The following is a 16,564-nucleotide window of genomic DNA, read 5'->3' as shown; positions in this document are numbered from 1 at the left end:
TTTTAAAATTAAATTAAAAATTTTTTAATTTTTAAAATTTTAAAATTTAAAATTAAATTTAAAATTTAAAGATTTAAAAATTAGATTAAAAATTTAAAAAAACATTAAAATTAATAAATTATTTTAAAAGCTAGGCTCACCTTACAGGTATGCATGAGAAGGTAATAGCTTGCTATTAGAATGTGAGTTTCTCAAGGACAAAGACTTTTTTTTTGCCTTTCTTTGTATCGAGCCTGGCACGTAGTATGTACTTAATTAAATGTTTGTTGACCGACTGACTGACTGTCTTCAGGTACCTAAGACAAGGTTTTCTTCTAACTGACTCCCTGAAAGAGTTAATATTCTTCCGATCTGTGACTGAATGGCTTCCTTCCCTCCCTCCTTCCTTCTTTCTTCCCCTTTCTTGGAGGCGGCTGCTGCTGCTGCAGCTGCTGCTGCTGCTGCTAACCCTGATAAAGCAAACAAAGACTGGCTCACCCCCCCCAGGAAGTAATTTCAAATTAAGATGCTATTCACAGCAATCAGGGTGCCTTGCTGGAAGGAGTAATGTGTCTACAGAAAGCATATGCCAATTAATCCTGTGTTAATTCAGTAATAGCCCTCTTTAGCTCCCCCAATTCCTAGCTCCTCCGAGAAAATCAGCAAGGGTCTGCTGTTATTTAAATACTTAATTGTTGCTCGAAATGCAGTTAAGAGGATGTGGTGCCAAGACAGCCTAAAAAGTTGTTGAAACACTCCCTGCCCCCTCACAGCAGGCAGAGGCGAGGGCTTCTTGCGGTAATTGCAGTCTGAGATGAGTAAGCAGCTTCTCAAATCCCGAGGGGCTGTCGGCTTCTCAGATAGTCAGAGCCTTTGCCGAATCCTGCTTGACTGCGAAGGTTGGCAGAACCCGGTCTGGGCTGGCTTCAGCTCCTCAGATTTAAAGCTTGAAGGGTGGACCCCCAAGGGACCACCTACGTCAGCTGGGTACAACGAGAGGCAGGTTGGTAGAGCAGATGGATGAGCAATCGTTAGGCTCAGAGCCAGAAACACTTGAGTTGGAATCCTGCTCAGATGGTTACTAGAGGTGTGAGCCTCGGCAAGCCACTTAATCTCTGAACCTCAGTTTCCTCATCAGTAAAAATGAGAGTGGTAATTGATGCACAGGTTCTTTGCAAGAATCAAATGGGATAGCGTATGGGGATGTGCTTTACAAACCTTAAAGTGCTACGTATAGCTATTGCCTTATTTGACAGAGAAATTAAATGCTTTGCCCAAGTGTCAGAACTAGAATTTGGTCCCACTTGCTTTAATTCCACGTTTCAAGGGTTTTACATTAAAACATGAGTTTCAGGCTTGGCCTTGGAAAAGATGAGAAAATGTATCTCTTTCCCTTCTTTGCAGAATTAGGGGCCTTTGGGTATGAATTATTGGATATGCTGTCATACACTATTGACGTGTGGGTTAATTTTGCAAAATTGTGCCCCCACCCTTTAATCTTTGTCACCAAGCAATGGCTCTCTGGGTAGAGAGGGCTATATGAAAGATAAATAGAATGTCAAAACAAAAGAGATCTATAAAAAAGAGAATTTTTCAAATATAAACATGAGGATAGGGTCCATTTTTCTCTCTCTTGGTATCCCTAGTGCCTCGTATGGTACCTTGTACATAGTAGGTACCTGACAAAAAACTTGTAAAAATTGAGACAGCAAGATGCTACGGTCTCTGAGCCCTCCCAGCGTGAGGGGGTTCAACCAGAAAGCCTCCGTGTTCCCCTTCAGCTCTAAATCTGCAATTCTATTCATTTCATTTCCACTACTTGTCTGTGAGAGGTGTTTGCTGGAGGAATCAGGTACAGCTGTTCGACCTTCACCTCTCCAGACCCATCTGTGAAATGGGAATGATCTCCTTGGTGCTGTTATAAGGAGGAGATTGTATGATCAAACAGTAAATACTTATTAAGCATATGTGCTAAGCACTGTACTAAACACTGTGATTTATCCTCAAGCCAAATGTAAATACAGCACTAGAAATAGGAGACTGCCGCCCAGTCACTATGTGAGCTTGGGCAAGTCTGTTCCCTGCTCTGCGCCTCAGTTTCTTCATTTTTCCTATATTGCCAAATAAAAGGCTTAGGCCAGAGCCCTTCCAGCCCTGCAGTTCTGTGTCTCTGTGATTTATATACTGCCTGCTGTTTGGGGATTATCCCTGCAGTTGCTCACTTCCATTAGAGGGAGTAGCTCTGTATAGCCTATGCCTTCAGCATCACAAGGGTTTGCTAGACAATATTTTGTCATCAAGGATGCCCCCTTCACCTCCTCCAGTATAGACCATGACTCAGCCACACATTCTTATCCTTCCGTTCTTGCCCACATCCTCCTCTATATTCCTCGTGGAGGAATCTCCCCGATACCTTGGGCGCCTTCCTGTGATTGAACTCTTCGGTTAGAGAGCAGCTTGGGATTCCTGAAAGTGTTAAGCATTCTCCCATATGTGACTGCTCATTCTCTTCTTCTTGTTCAGTCCTGGGCCTGGCCAATTGCCCACAGGCAGTACCTATCTGAGAAATGATGGAGCAACTCACTGAGCTTGCCCATCCAACTGCATGTCATAATCTGGTCCACAGGTAGTCTTCATCCACTTGGTTCTTCCAGTGTGGATGGTGAGGTTATAGATATCATTAAAGAGTCCTTGTAGTGTTCCAGGACTAGATGCAATTGGAACAATGTCATCTGGAAGTGGGAGCCCCTGAAGCACCTTGTTCTGCACATTTTGCTAAGACCCTGCCTTACTTGGGAGAAAGGTGGGAATAGCTTATTCCACCTATTGGAAACAAATGCCTGCCTTTGGTGGGAGGAGGGGTGGTAGAGAGGTGTCAATTCAACAGACATTTATTACATGCATAATGAGTGCAAGGCATTATGATAAAGCTGGGGATATTTAGACAAAATAACAGCAATCCCTGTCCTCAAGGAGCATTTTATAAGGGGTGGGGGAGGCTATAATAATAATAATAATATTAATAGCAAAGATTTATGTAGTGTTCTTATTCTCCCCGATTTACAGATGAACAAGGGAGACTAGATGAGGGATGGTACCAATGAAGGAGGTAGAAGAAGGAATAGATTCAAGGAGAAAGGAAATAAGCTGGGTTTTGGATGTGTTGACTTGGAGGTATTGACGGACCACCTGGGTACACCTGTACTAAAGGTAGAGGGAGACATGAGTGGGAAAGCTCCAAGGGAAGTAAGGGTTAGAAATTGAGGCACCTGCATAGAGAAAGTGAATGAGATGGCCAAGGGAGTGTAGAGAGAGAAGGAGGCCTAAACATAGATCATAGAACCCTAGGTTTAGAGCTAGGTTGGCCATTGGAGGAATCATGTGGTTAGGGGTGATCTAGCCCAACCCCTAACTTTTACAGATGAGTATCACTTATTTTTTTTACCTGGCTGTCCCCAGGAAGGAAATAGGCCTTTTGCTTCTACTAATGGGCCCTATTCTTCACTTTTTCTACCCTGTCTCCTCCCTTTCCTTCTCTTTTTAATCAAAAGTCAAGGGGGGGGGCTTTGGAGAAAGAGATATAAGTGACCTCAGCCCAGAGAGTGGTGAAATGACCTGCCCAAGGTCATTCATGTTATAGGTAGCATGGCTGGCATTCAAATTCAGATCCTCCGACTCTAAGACCTATGGTCTTTCCAGCGTACCAGTCTAGTAAGGGATATATCTTCTTTTATGGCAAAAGGAAAGGAGGGGAGAGAGTGTAATGATGCTGAAAGATTTTGAGGGAATTCCTATAAGACTGCCTTTGTCTTCTTAGGGAAGTGGGAAGGGATAGTGGGGGGGGGGGAAGGGGAAGAGAATTGGTAGAAGAAACTTGCCTCATTCCTAAGGAGTAGAAATGACAAAGTTTGGAAATCTAACTTTCGCTACATGCTCTTTGATCCAGTAACACTGGCCTCCTTGCACAAAACACTCCATCTCTAGACTGGCCATTTTCATAATGTCTGTAATTCTCTCCCTCCTCATTTCCAGTTCCTGGCTTCCCTGGATTCCTTCAAGTCCCAAATAAAATTCCATCTTCGACAAGAAGCTTTTCCCTATACCCCTCAATGCTAGCGTCTTCTCTCTGTTGATTACTTCCAAATCATCCTGTTTAAATTATCTTGTTTGCATGTAGTTGTTTTCATGTTGTGTCTCCCATTAGACTGTGAGTACCTTGAGACCAGGACTGTATTTTGTCTTTCTTTGTATCCCCAGTGTTTATCACAGTGCCTGGCACATAGTAGGAGCTTAATAAATACTTGTTGACTTGACTTGAACTTCTTACAAAAAGTCTCAGTGGGAATTGAGAAAAGGAGTTGATGGGGACAGAGAAGAAGGATTGTAAAGCACCCATGCATTCGTAGTTTGTAAAACCAGCTTGATTTTGTGACTTCCTCCATCAACACTAAGTGGTGCTGGAACAGGAGGAGAGAAATTGGATGGCAGGAGTTAGTCAGGAATAAGAACTTGTTGGTCTGATAGGAAGTGGTAGGATTGGGCTTGGGCAGAGAGGGATTCTCAGGTAGTAAGTAACTAGTGAAGTATTAAAGGGGTACAAAAACCAGACCTGGGAGCAAATGAAGCCAGAGCAGAAAGAGATGGACTAGATAAATAGCCATGGGTCAAGGGACCAAAGGTTAGGATAAGGGGGAAAGAGGTGTAAGGGTGTGTGTGTTTTTGTAATTCATTATTTATTTATTTTTAAGATTCTTTTCTTTTGGGATTTTGAGTTCCAAATTCTCTCCCTCCCTCCTACCCCTTCTCCCACCCACTGAGAAGTCAAGTAAAATGATATCAATTAATCCTACATGTGAAATCATGCAAAATATATTCTTATTGGCCATTTCACAAAAAAGAAAAAAAATAGAGAAAATTATATTTCAGGTTGCCGTCAGAGTTCATTTCTGTCTCTGGATAGCATTTTTTTTTAGCATGAGTCATTTGGGTTTTTTTGTCTTTGTTTTTCTTAGGCAACTGGGGTTAAGTGACTTGCCCAGGGTCACACAGCTAGTAACATGACAAATGTTTGGTCTGAGGCCAGATTTGAACTCAGGTACTCCTGACTTCAGGGCTGGTGCTCTATCCACTGCACCACCTAGCTGCCCCAACCATAAGTCATTTGAAACTGTCTCAGATGGTTGTGTTGATCCAAGTAGCTAAGTCTTTCACAGTTGATCATCATTATAATGTTGCTGCTACTGTGCACACAGTCTCCTGGTTCTTCTCGATTCACTTTGTATCAGTTCATAGAGGTCTTGCTATTTCTTTTTCTGAAATTACCCTCCTCATCATTTTTTATAGGAAAAGAGTACTCCATCACAATCATATGTCACAATTTGTTCTGCCATTCCCCAAATGATAACCATTTTCCTCAATTTCCAATTCTTTGCGACCGTAAAAAGAGCTGCTCTAAATATTTTGTACATATATGTCTTTTTCCTTTTCCTTTTGTCTCTTTGGGGTACAGAGCTAGTAGTGGTATTGCTGAATCAAAGGGTATGCACAATGCCCTTTGGGCATACTTCTAAATTGTTGTTCGGAATGGTCAGACTGTTCTCTACCAACAGTTTATTAGTGTACCTATTCTTCCTCATTTCCTCCAGCATTTGACACTAGTTCTGGGGGTCTGCAACTTTTTGTTGCTTCCAAGGTGATAGGATGAAGGGACAGATGTGGCCACTGCTCTCCTGGTCTGCATTCTGGTCTTTGCCCAGGAAAGGCCCCTAATCTCCTACAACTACAAGTGTGATACTTGGCCACTCCTCTTTGCACTGGAATTGTAACCAGGGTCTCTGCTTCCTTGTATCTTACTACAAACACTCAAAGAGGAGGTTTAATGTGAGTGAGAGGTTGGAAGAAGTGGAAGAATTCAAAGCTGTGGTCAAAACTTAGATATTAACGATACATTTCTTTTTTTTTTTTTCTAATTCCCTGCTTTCTTTTTTAAAATTTAATAGTATTTTATTTTTTCAAATTACATGTAAAGACAATTTTCAACATTCATACGTTGAAAGATTTTGAGTTCCAATTTTTTTTCCTTCCCTTCTTCCCCCTTTCCCCTCTCCTCCCCCAACAATACATTTCTTGGAGATGGAGTGGGCTAAGTTTTGTGGTTGAAGTGAAGCTGGAGGGAGAAGGTGATTGAGTTGAGGAGGCTAAGGACTTATGTGGTCCGGTTGTCAATACTAATCTTGAAGTCCTCAAAAATAATGTCAGGTATGGGATAGAGAAGACAACGTCGAGCCAAGAACTAAAGGCTTTGAAAAAGTTAGGAGAACCACCTAGGCCTTGGCAGGTAATTGTTACCACTAAGGAGAGAGGGTGGTATATGAGGACCAGTAATGTGCTGTACCATACAAACATATGTTGCTTTTAATGGCATTATCTTGTGCTAGACTTTCCCCATTCCTGCTCCACAAGGGGCTGCTTTTCCCTTATCCCAAATCTCCCTAAACTAAATGCAGACTAAATTCAACACATGTAACACTGAGCCCTTTGAAGGACACTGCTGAACTCCTCCAGGAGCCAAAGCTGCTAGACATCTGAAGAAACAGCATCTTGAGATCTCATTCCCCAAAGCCCCCCTCTCTTGAGTTTTGATTAAAAAGAGAAGGGAGGAGGGAGTGTAGAAAAAGTGAAGAATAGGGCCCATTAGTGGAAGTAAGAGGCCTATTTCCCTCCTGGGGACAGCTAGTAAAAGATAAGTGACATGGAAACATTCATCAACAGCTCCAATCTTAGTCCCCAAACAAGCTTCTCTGCTAATGGCAGTCCATTTCACTAGCATTTTCAGGTGCTGATGGCAGTTCTCCTGCTGGGCTTCATCTGGGATGTACTTAGCAAAACTTCTTGCTGGGAAACAAGTGTTTTTCTCTATGCTTCCTGGACCATGAACCCCTGGAGAGAAAGATCGTGTTTGCTGGCCCTTCTTTCTCAAAACTTCCAACTCAAATTCTCTGATTTTCTTTTCCTGCTATACCATTAGGCACCAAAAGGCTCAGAAGGGTGGTGTGGGAAAGGAAATCACAGTGGCCTGGAGTCCTCTGCGAAGGCTCCCTGGAGTGGCCATGACTCAAACAGAGCCCTAAAATTTGGTTAGAATTTGAAGGAAGGTCATTTCAAGCAGAGAATGAGAATACAAAATCAAGTCAGGAATACAGGCACAGACAAAATGGAGGTTATTTGGGCTCCAGTAGAGGGTGAGCTATAAAGAAGTTGGAGAGATCACCTTGAAAGGAGTGATCTTCCTCATCTTTCTTGTGTCCTAAAAGATATGGGAGGAGAAGATGGAGGAGTCCATAGACTAAACAACTTTAGAGACATCAAGGAAGATGAGAACTGGAAAAAAAAAGAGCCCTGGATTGATTAAGAGATCCATGGTAGCCTCTTAGGGAGAGAAGTTTAGGTTTGAAGCCCGATTGTAAGAGCCTGAGAAGTAAGTAGGGTAGTCAGGAAGTAGGAGTTCACTTGGAGCCAGCTGTGAAGTGTAGACAATTATTTGTAGGAGTTTGTCAGTGAAAGAGAGGAGAGAGATCAAGGTGGATAGCTTAAGAGGATGGCTAGACCAGTGAGGGTGGAGTAAACCCAAATATGGGTTGGGATGTGGGGCCTGGAGAAAACAGATGAGCGTGGGAGTAGGGGGAGGAGAGGAAAGAAGGATAGAGTCAGAAGATGAAGAGATTAAAGTTGAGAGATCAGGAATGATTAAGGAGACAAGGTCCTGGGGTAAACTATAGGGCAATCCTTGGGCAAAGAAAACCACCTCTTTCTCAAAGACAGGAATAAAGGAGAAAGTGAGGGAAGAGGGATTTTGATGTATGAAGTTGAAAAGGAACTCACCGAATATGGCCTCTATTTTTCAGTAAGGAAGGAGATAAGAACCTCTGTTGAGGGCAAGGTGGTGTTTGAGAAGGTATTAAGAGAGAGCTGATGTATGGAAGAATCACTGAGAAGAACGGGGTAAAAAAATCTATCAAGGAAAAACAGAAACTATTGAGATAGCAATGTGGGAGTATGAGCACACCAGGCAAATCGTGCATGTGTATGTGTGTGTGTGTGTGTGTGTGTGTGTGTGTGTGTGTGTGTGTGTGGTGACTCAGAGTCAAGGACTGGTCGGGCATGAATGGTGGCACAACAAAGGGGCATAGGCCGTACCAATGAAAGGTTTCAGTTGCAAGTGTGATGGGAATTTTTTTTATTTCCTTTTATTAATTTTTATTATTTGGGGCTCAAGGCCATCCCTCCTGCAACTTTTGATTATCCCATAACATAAATCAGATGGAAAAGTTCCATGGTCCTTGGGGCTCAATGGCAAAGCAGATAGTAATGCTTTTTCTTTAATGCCATTTCCCACACTTGACAATATGTTGAAAGGAGCATCAATAAAAACATTTTTAAAAGAATGAAAACAAGGCCATTCCACTACTGAATTCCTTTAGAAAGGGGAGAGAATGAGCTGGAAGCCATCAGATGTCTGGGATGATGAACAAGGATGAGACTAAGGAAACTCAACGTTCATGCTGAGTAATGAGGGCTAAGAGATAACACGGAAGTAATAAGTGAGGAACAATGAGCACGTCCATTTGTCCTCATGGTTCAGTGTGTCAGTGAGTGAGGGGAAAAGGCAACCAGCCCAGAAGAGGGGGGCCAGTGACCGATTATCTTCCAAAGAGCTAGGGTTTCCACGAAAGCAAGAAAATGGAGACTATAAGAAGAGACTGAGGATAAATGGCAATTGTTAACTACTGAGTGGGAGGTTTAGAGTGCAGAATGGTAAGAGACTGGGGAGTGGTAAGCTTGAGTTTGTGGCCATGAGAATACAGAGAAAAAAGGAGCATTTTGCCCCAAGAGACATTAACTTAGAATCCTTTTGACTGAAGGAATGATTTTTCTAGCCATGTACAGGTAGGTGGCAAGGAGGTACAAATCTGCTGACCAAAGGTAGCAATTGTTTGAGGTCTCTCACTTCCAAGGTTATGTGAAAATGGAAGGTGGTGGTGGCCTTGACCTGATGTTCCCTTTCCAAACACAAGATAGTTGGAAGTGGGGTGACAAGCCAGAGAAAGTAGGGAATTCAAGCTAGAGGCCTAGGTGTCCAAAACTGAACTGAACCCCTGCATGGTTCCAACTTAGTAGATCTACCCCAAAATGGTAGGGAATGGGATTACACTCCTGAAATAAATGCAACATGCCCTCAGCTCTGGGCAGGGCCTTGTCTTTTTGTCATTCACTTAGGTCTGAGGCATCAAGTCAGGGTAACATGATGCATTTAGCTGAGGCCCCAGCCTTTCCTGCTCCAAGCAGATATAGCTCCTGCACTCATTGAGTTTACGATCTAATAATACACACAGGTAGTTATAATACACGAGTGCATCACAGTAGTATGAGACAGAAGGCTATGAAAAGGGATGTGATAGAAGGGGTCCCCACCTTGGGGCAGCCAGGTGGTGCAGTGGATAGAGCTCCGGTCTTGGAGTCTCACCAAAAGCAAAAAAAAAAAAAAAGGGGGGGGGACCCCACCCACCCTTTCCCTGAGTAGATTAGGTTAGTTCAGGGATGGGGAACCTGCAGCCTCAAGGTCACATGTGGCCTTGTAGGTCCTTGGGTTCGGTTTTTTGACTGAATCCAAACTTCACTCATTCAAAAGGCCATACCCAAGGACCTAGAAGGCTACATGTGGTCTCAAGGCTGCAGGTTTCGCACCCTGGTTAGTTATTTTCCTAAAAATCGAGGAAATTGTCCCCAAGATTTGATTGGCTGAGGCTAGGGCTCAAGCCACCTAGCTCTTGATTCAACTTCCTGGTTGAATCCTGTGACCTCAGGCTATATTGAGGTAACTTCCTGGTCACCTAGCAGGTGTAAAAAGACCCTAGTGCAAAGAGTAGGGGCCCTTTAGGCTTGGCAGATATCCACACCCTGCCCTGGTGACCAGACAGTTTTCCAGATGGAGGTGAGTCAGATGAGTTAGCCACTTCCACCATTACCTTTCCAACCAGCCCCACTCCCCCACCTCACCTCTCCCTCCCAAGTCTTGCTGATTCGCTCTCCTCAGTATCTTTCTCATCAGTTCCACTTTCTTCCCTCACATGGCTACCTACCACTCTTGCACAGACTCTCATATTTCAATTGGACTATTGCAACAACCTGTTTCTAGCCTCTTCCTTCTCTGATCCATCTTCCACATGGCTGCCAAAATATTTTTCCTAAAAGCACAGGTGAGACCATGCCACTTCCAAGCTAAAGAATATTCTATGACTTTCCTATGCCTCTAGGATAAAATACAAATTCTTCATCTTGGTATTGAAGATTCTTTTCTAGTCTGGCTCCCAGCTACCTCTCCATACTCAGTTCACAATTCTGCCCTTCACATGTTCTACTTCAGTAGTCTCTCAATTTTTATGTTCATATACTCGCATCAGCATAAAATTTAGAGTATGTACATTTTGCTTATTTTTATAAATTATGCATGTATATATGTATTACTATACTAATAATTGTATGCATTATATGTGGAAATATGTTTAATATGATTCAGATTGCTTGCTGTCTTGGGGAAGGGGGAGGGGAGGGAGAAAAGAATTTGGAATTCAAAATCTTATAAAAGTGAATTCCGAAAACTAAAATTAATTCAGTAATTAGTTAAAATGATTATGCACATTGTAAAATACAAAACACAGTAATGTAAAAAGGATGAGATAAAGATGTAATAATATTTGATTCTAGAGTCAGTCGGGAGCCCATTGTCATTTCATGAGTAGGGGAGCACCATAGTCATACCCACCCTTTAGCCAAATCCGTATGTGTCTGTGTGGGGGATAGATTGAAAAGGAAGCAGACTAGAGGCAGGAAAGAAGGTGAGAGGTGAAGAGGCCCTTAATGAGGGTGGGGCTGTGTGAGAATAGAAAGGGGGTTAGACAGTAGAGATGTAGAAGAGGTGGAAAGGATGAGATTTAGCACCTGGTGGGTGATGTGGGCTGAGGGAGAGTGAGCAGGCAGGTGAATGGAGAGATGCTGATGTCTGAAAGTAAGAGGAAAATGTGGAAGAGGTGGTTTGGGAGGGGAAGAATGTCTGTGGTGAAGAGCACAACCCATCCACACCTGTTCATTCTAGTCCACTCCCTTTGCCTCACCCAAAACAAACATTTTTATCTCATCCTTTTTACATTTCTGTGTTTTGTAATTTATAATGGATATAATCATTTTGACTAATTAGTTAGTTAATTAATTTTAGTTTTCAGCATTCAGCATTCACTTTTATAAGATTTTGAATTCCAAATTCTCTTCTCCCTGCCCTCCACCCTCCCCAAGACAGCAAGCAATCTGATATAAGCTATACATGTACAATCATATTAAACATATTTCCACATATAATGCAGATAATTATTAGTATACTAATACATATACACATGCATAATTTATAAAAATAAGCTGAGTGGGGCTGGTAGTCATCAATCACTGCCCTCTGCTGCAATGTGGGGGACAGAAGGTGGGTATGAGGATTTGGGGGATTTTTCCCAACGGAGCTTATACAGCTGCTGCTTGGATGGATGGATAGGTGTTAGGTTATACTATCCCCTTGAAGGGAATGGGTTGGAAGCAGGGAGAGATAGAGAGGAGGGAGAGGAAAGAGTGAAGGTTTTCCTGTTGAAGACATGCCTCATTATTGGCTATTGCGGAGAGAGTGGACACAATTTATTTTCTGACCTTCAGATTGATGACCACTCTGGGGCCAGGGCATCGTTCCTCTGGGAAGCCCTACACAGCCCCTACTTTGGAGATCATTGTTGTACTTTCCAGCTAAGCCAACCTATTTGGTATTCCCTGAACTCAACATTCCATTATTCCTCCATGTTTGAAATGCGTGCCCTCCTCACCTGGGACTCTTTAGAATCCTTAGCTTCCCTCAAAGCTCAGCTCAGGTGATTCTTGCTGTGGAAAGCCTTTCCCGACATCGGAGACATTAGCGTTCTCCCTCTTCTTATTATCTTATAATTTACTAACCTGTGTACATATTGTTTTCTCCAGTAAAATGTAAGCCGCTTGAAAGCAGGGACTGATTGCTGTTTTGTCTTTTTTATTCCCAGCATCCAGCATTGTATCTTACATAGTGCACTTAATAGATGCCTGTTGAATCGAACTTGAGTTTTGTGGACCTCCTGGGCTGAGCACCCTTGACCTCCTCTCTCCTTTCCTCCCTCCAGCCCTCTGGAGAGCAGTCATGTCGACCCTATTGGATATCAAAAGCAGTGTGCTGAGGCAGGTCCAGAGAAGCCAGTCTTTTCGAAGAAGAGCCGATGAGGCAGCCGCATCTGGAGCAGCAGCAGGACCCAGCTCCTCCCAGCAAGAAGGTGGGCCTGAGACAAGCATGGCCAGGTGAGCCCTATAAAGGCAGGGACCTGCTGAGTCTACAGTGCCCAGGTGGAACAGATCTTCTTCCAATCAGCCCTCGATTGGCTGGGGGGATGGGCGAATGTTATAGTTTCTTGTATAACAGTACTAATCTTACCAGTTTCAATCGGCAAAAGCCATTTACACCTCCAACACTTTTAGGACTAAGCTTGCTTCCCTCTCTTGACATCACCCAAACTGTTGCTGTTTTCTAAAATGCTGCTATCTGGATCCCAAGCCAAATGAGAATCCTGTAAGAGTTGACAATTCATATAGGGAGTGGTCTACAGATACATGAGCAGGTGGCAATGGGAGGTATTAAGAAGGTTTAGCATTTATCCTAAGCAAGAGGGAAGAGCCAGGAGGAGTCCTACTTGACTTTGGTTAAGATTTATTAAGTGCCAGTTATTATGGAGAAGGCACTGTGCTAGGCACTGGGGATGCAATGATAGGTACATTGTGGGGCTTGTTCTCCAGCTGTCTACGATCTAATAGGTAGTGAAGGAGGATCAACACACAGACCAGCCAATCAATCAACAAGCATTTATTAGACACCTGCTGTGTGCCAGGGGCAGCCAAGTGGCACAGTGGATAGAGCACCAGGCCTGGAGTCAGGAAGACCTGAGTTCAAATCCAGCGTCAGACACTTACTAGCTGTGTGACCCTGAGCAAGTCACCTCACCCTGTTTGCCTCAGTTTCCTCATCTGTAAAATGAGCTGGAGAAGGAAATGGCAAACCACTCTAGTATCTTTGCCAAGAAAACCCCGAATGGGATCACAGAGAGTTGGACACAACTGAAACAACTAAACAACAACAAATGTGCCAGGCACTGTACCAGGTGCTACATGAGAGCTACAGAGACAAAAATGAAATGGCCCCTGCCCTCAAGAGCTTACATTCTGCCATTTTGAAAAAAGACCAAAAACTGTGATACAGTAGAGAGTGAGAAGTACAAAGGAGAGGTCTTGGCAAAATGTACAAGAAACCGGAGGAAGGAGAGCATATTTAACCTGGTCAAAGTGGGGGGAGAAGAGCTCATTTTACAGATGAGGAAACTGAGGCAAACAGGGTGAAATGACTTTTCCAGGGTCACAAACCCAGTCCTCTGTACACTGTGGCACCACCTAGAGCCAGTGAAGGTTTGTGAGGTGTGACATGATCGACACTGTCACCCAGCTACATGTAGGATGAATGGGAGAAGGGAGACTTGAGGGCAAGATCAGCTAAAAGTCTAGTCCTAGCTGGTCCCTCTTAATGTAACTGGCCAATAAGATTGATAAGTAGGAAACCTACTAACTAGGAAGCCCTCAGCCTACTCCCCAGCTAGGGAAAGGTCCTTGCCTCACTATATAAGTCCGCCATCTTGATTTTTTATGAGCTTCCCATTCAGTCTGCAACCAAAACAATTTTATTCTCCCAGGATGCTTTAGCAGGATCAGGTGGCCTCTAGATCTCATCTGATCATTCTGATGTGGCTTCTTAATAGGTTTATAAGGGATGAATTCTAGGCAATAGATACGGGACACTTTTACCAGACCTCACCCTTATGCTCTGCCTAAATGTCCTTCAACAAACTACAGCCTGCCCCAACCAGGACAAGGCATCGCAAAATCTCATGTGACATTTGCATGAATTGAACCTCACTGAAGATTAGAAATGTTCCCTCCCAGAAGGCTGTCCCTACAAGGTTACGGGAGGCAGCTCTGTTCTTTCTCCCTGCTTTCCTAGTTAGTCTTGTCCAGGTGACAATTATACTCATTCCCCTCCTGCACAGAGATTTAGATTTATCGAAGATGATAGAGTTAGAGATAGAAGGGGGTCTTTAAAAAGGCCTTCGAATCCAATTCCCCTCTTTTGAAGAGGAGAAAAATGAGGCACAGAGAGATTAAGTGATTTACCCAGAGTCACACAGCTAGTAAATCTGACATAGAGTCTGAACTCAGATCTCTTGATCTTCAGGTCCGGGACTCTCTCTACTAATGCTACAAGTGCTACCCACAGCTGGTGAGCGTTTATAGAGCACTTAGACGTTTGCAAAGTGTTTTATAGATGTTTCTCATTTCATCCTCACAATAATCCTGTGAGGAAGGTGCTGTTATTATCCCCATTTTACAGGTGAGAGAAATGAGGCATAGCAGTAGTAAGTGACATGGCTAGGGTCACACACTAAGTATCCAAAGCAGAATTCAACCTCAGGTTTTCCTGCCTCCAAATCTAGGGCTCTCTCCACTACCCCATGTTGTCTCCATGGCCTGCCCGGGTATAGAAGGAGCTAAGTTCAATGGTGCAGTGAATGGAGCGTTGAGCTTGGAGTCAGGAAGACTTAAATCTTGCCTCTTACATTTCCTGGTGTACTTACTAGTGACACTAGCTTTGTGACCATGGACATGTCACTTAACTCTGTCTCAGTTTCTTCATGTGTAAAATAGTGATAATAATACCACTCACCTCATAGGGTTGTTCTGAGGATCAAATCAAATGAGATTGTGTAGGTGAGCTTTGGAAACCTTAAAATGATATATAAATGTTGCTAGTTTTATTATTTAGGGTGTGGACTGGAAGTCTTGAGGATTGTGCCTGTCCTAGACCCATTTCCTTAGAGGACCTCAGTCTCCTCTGCATCCCTCAGGCTTCCCTACATTCCCCCTCAGCTGCAGCAGGAGGGATAGGATCCTGGGGAGAAGGCTTGGTTTGTCTGACTCAGGCTTTGACAGCAACAACTGTTCCACGGCAGATTAGTGAAGCCAACCTGCCCTTTTTAGAAGGAAGATGAAATGTCAGATCTGTAGTGTTCTGTGGCCCTGGCATCTCTTCCTTCTGGGGAGCTATTTTTATAACCTCCAAGGCTTTGTAGACACAGTGTGCCTAGGTTATGAGTCTGCCTCAACAAGAGCTGTAACACCTGTCGGTTCTACAATGTAAAGAAAGAAGAGTCAGATCCCTTCGCTCTCTGTCTTCAGTTTTCTTCTCTACAAAAATGGAGAAGCTGGTCTGGATTCCCTCTGAGGCTCCGTCCACAGCAGACAGATGTAGGATTGTACTAAATCCTCTCCTCCAGGCTATACCTTCCTTATTGTAGGATGGGAATTAATGCCATCTCTGGGAATGTCCAAAGACTGAGCCTCCTCCCTCTGCAGCTCACCCACTGCAAACTCCAACTTTCACTAAAAGGAAGTTCTCCCCTTACATTTACCCTAAATCTCTCCTGTTACAGTTTTTCTGAAATTAAAAAAATTTTTTTCAAATAACCAAGCATTCATTTTCTCTCTCCAACCTTCCCTCCCCACCATGGGAAAAGAAAATGAAAACCCTCATGACAAATATACATAGTCAAACAAAGCAAGTTCCCAAATTGGAAATAAAAACATCTCATTCTTCATCTTTTGTGTTTCCCATGTCTGAGGGTGGCAGACTCTATCCTCTCTGTCTTCTGGGATTGTAGCTGTCATTGCATTGATCAGAATTTTTAAGTCTTTCAAAGTTTGTTTTCCTTTATGATGCTGTTGTCTGGTACTGACTAAGAAATAGAGTAGTGGATCAGTGGAATAGGTTAGACGCACAAGACATAGTAGTCAATGACTATAGTCATCTACTGTTTATAAACCCAAAGACCCCAGGTTCTGGGATAAGAACTCACTTTTTGACAAAAACTACTGGGAAGACTGGAAAAGAGCATGGTAGAAATTAGGCATAGGCCAAAATCTTACACCATATACCAAAATAAAGTCAAAATGGGTATATAATTTAGATATAAAGGCTGATACTATAAGCAAACTGGGAGAGCAAGGAATAGTTTATCTGTCAGATATATGAAGAACAGAAGAATTTATGACCAAACAAGAGACAGAGAACATTGTGAAATGCAAAATGCATAATTTTGATTACATTAAATTAAAAAGGTTTTGCACAAACAAAGCCAATGCAAGCATGATTGGGAGGAAAGCAGAAAACTGGGAAAGAATTTTTATAATCAGTCTCTCCCATAAAACCTCATTTCTAAACTATATAGAGAACTGAGTCAAATTTATAAGAATACAATGCTGTTGTCGCTGTATACATTATCCTCCTGGTTCTGCCTACTTTCCTGTGCATCAGTTTGTACAAGTTATCCCAAGTTTCCCTGAAACCATCCCCTTCATCAATTCTTCTAGCAGA

At 43.0% G+C, this 16,564-nt stretch overlaps 1 protein-coding gene across 2 annotated transcripts in view; it reads left to right on the top strand.

The window, feature by feature from the left end:
* The window catches only part of BAIAP3 (BAI1 associated protein 3), an 82,701-nt gene that overhangs the window by 35,108 nt on the left and 31,029 nt on the right, over positions 1–16,564 (top strand). For both annotated transcript variants that reach the window (XM_021006799.2, XM_021006798.2), the window contains exon 2: positions 12,222–12,393. In XM_021006799.2, the coding sequence (XP_020862458.1) occupies positions 12,239–12,393 (155 nt within the window). In that variant the 5' untranslated portion in view covers positions 12,222–12,238. The remainder of the gene's footprint in view (positions 1–12,221; positions 12,394–16,564) is intronic.

Source organism: Phascolarctos cinereus, unplaced genomic scaffold (assembly GCF_003287225.1).
Source record: "Phascolarctos cinereus isolate Bilbo 61053 unplaced genomic scaffold, phaCin_HiC Scaffold_4;HRSCAF=312, whole genome shotgun sequence".
Classification (NCBI taxonomy): domain Eukaryota; kingdom Metazoa; phylum Chordata; class Mammalia; order Diprotodontia; family Phascolarctidae; genus Phascolarctos; species Phascolarctos cinereus.
Note: the sequence above shows the minus strand (reverse complement) of the source record. Positions and strands in the feature narration are given on the sequence as shown.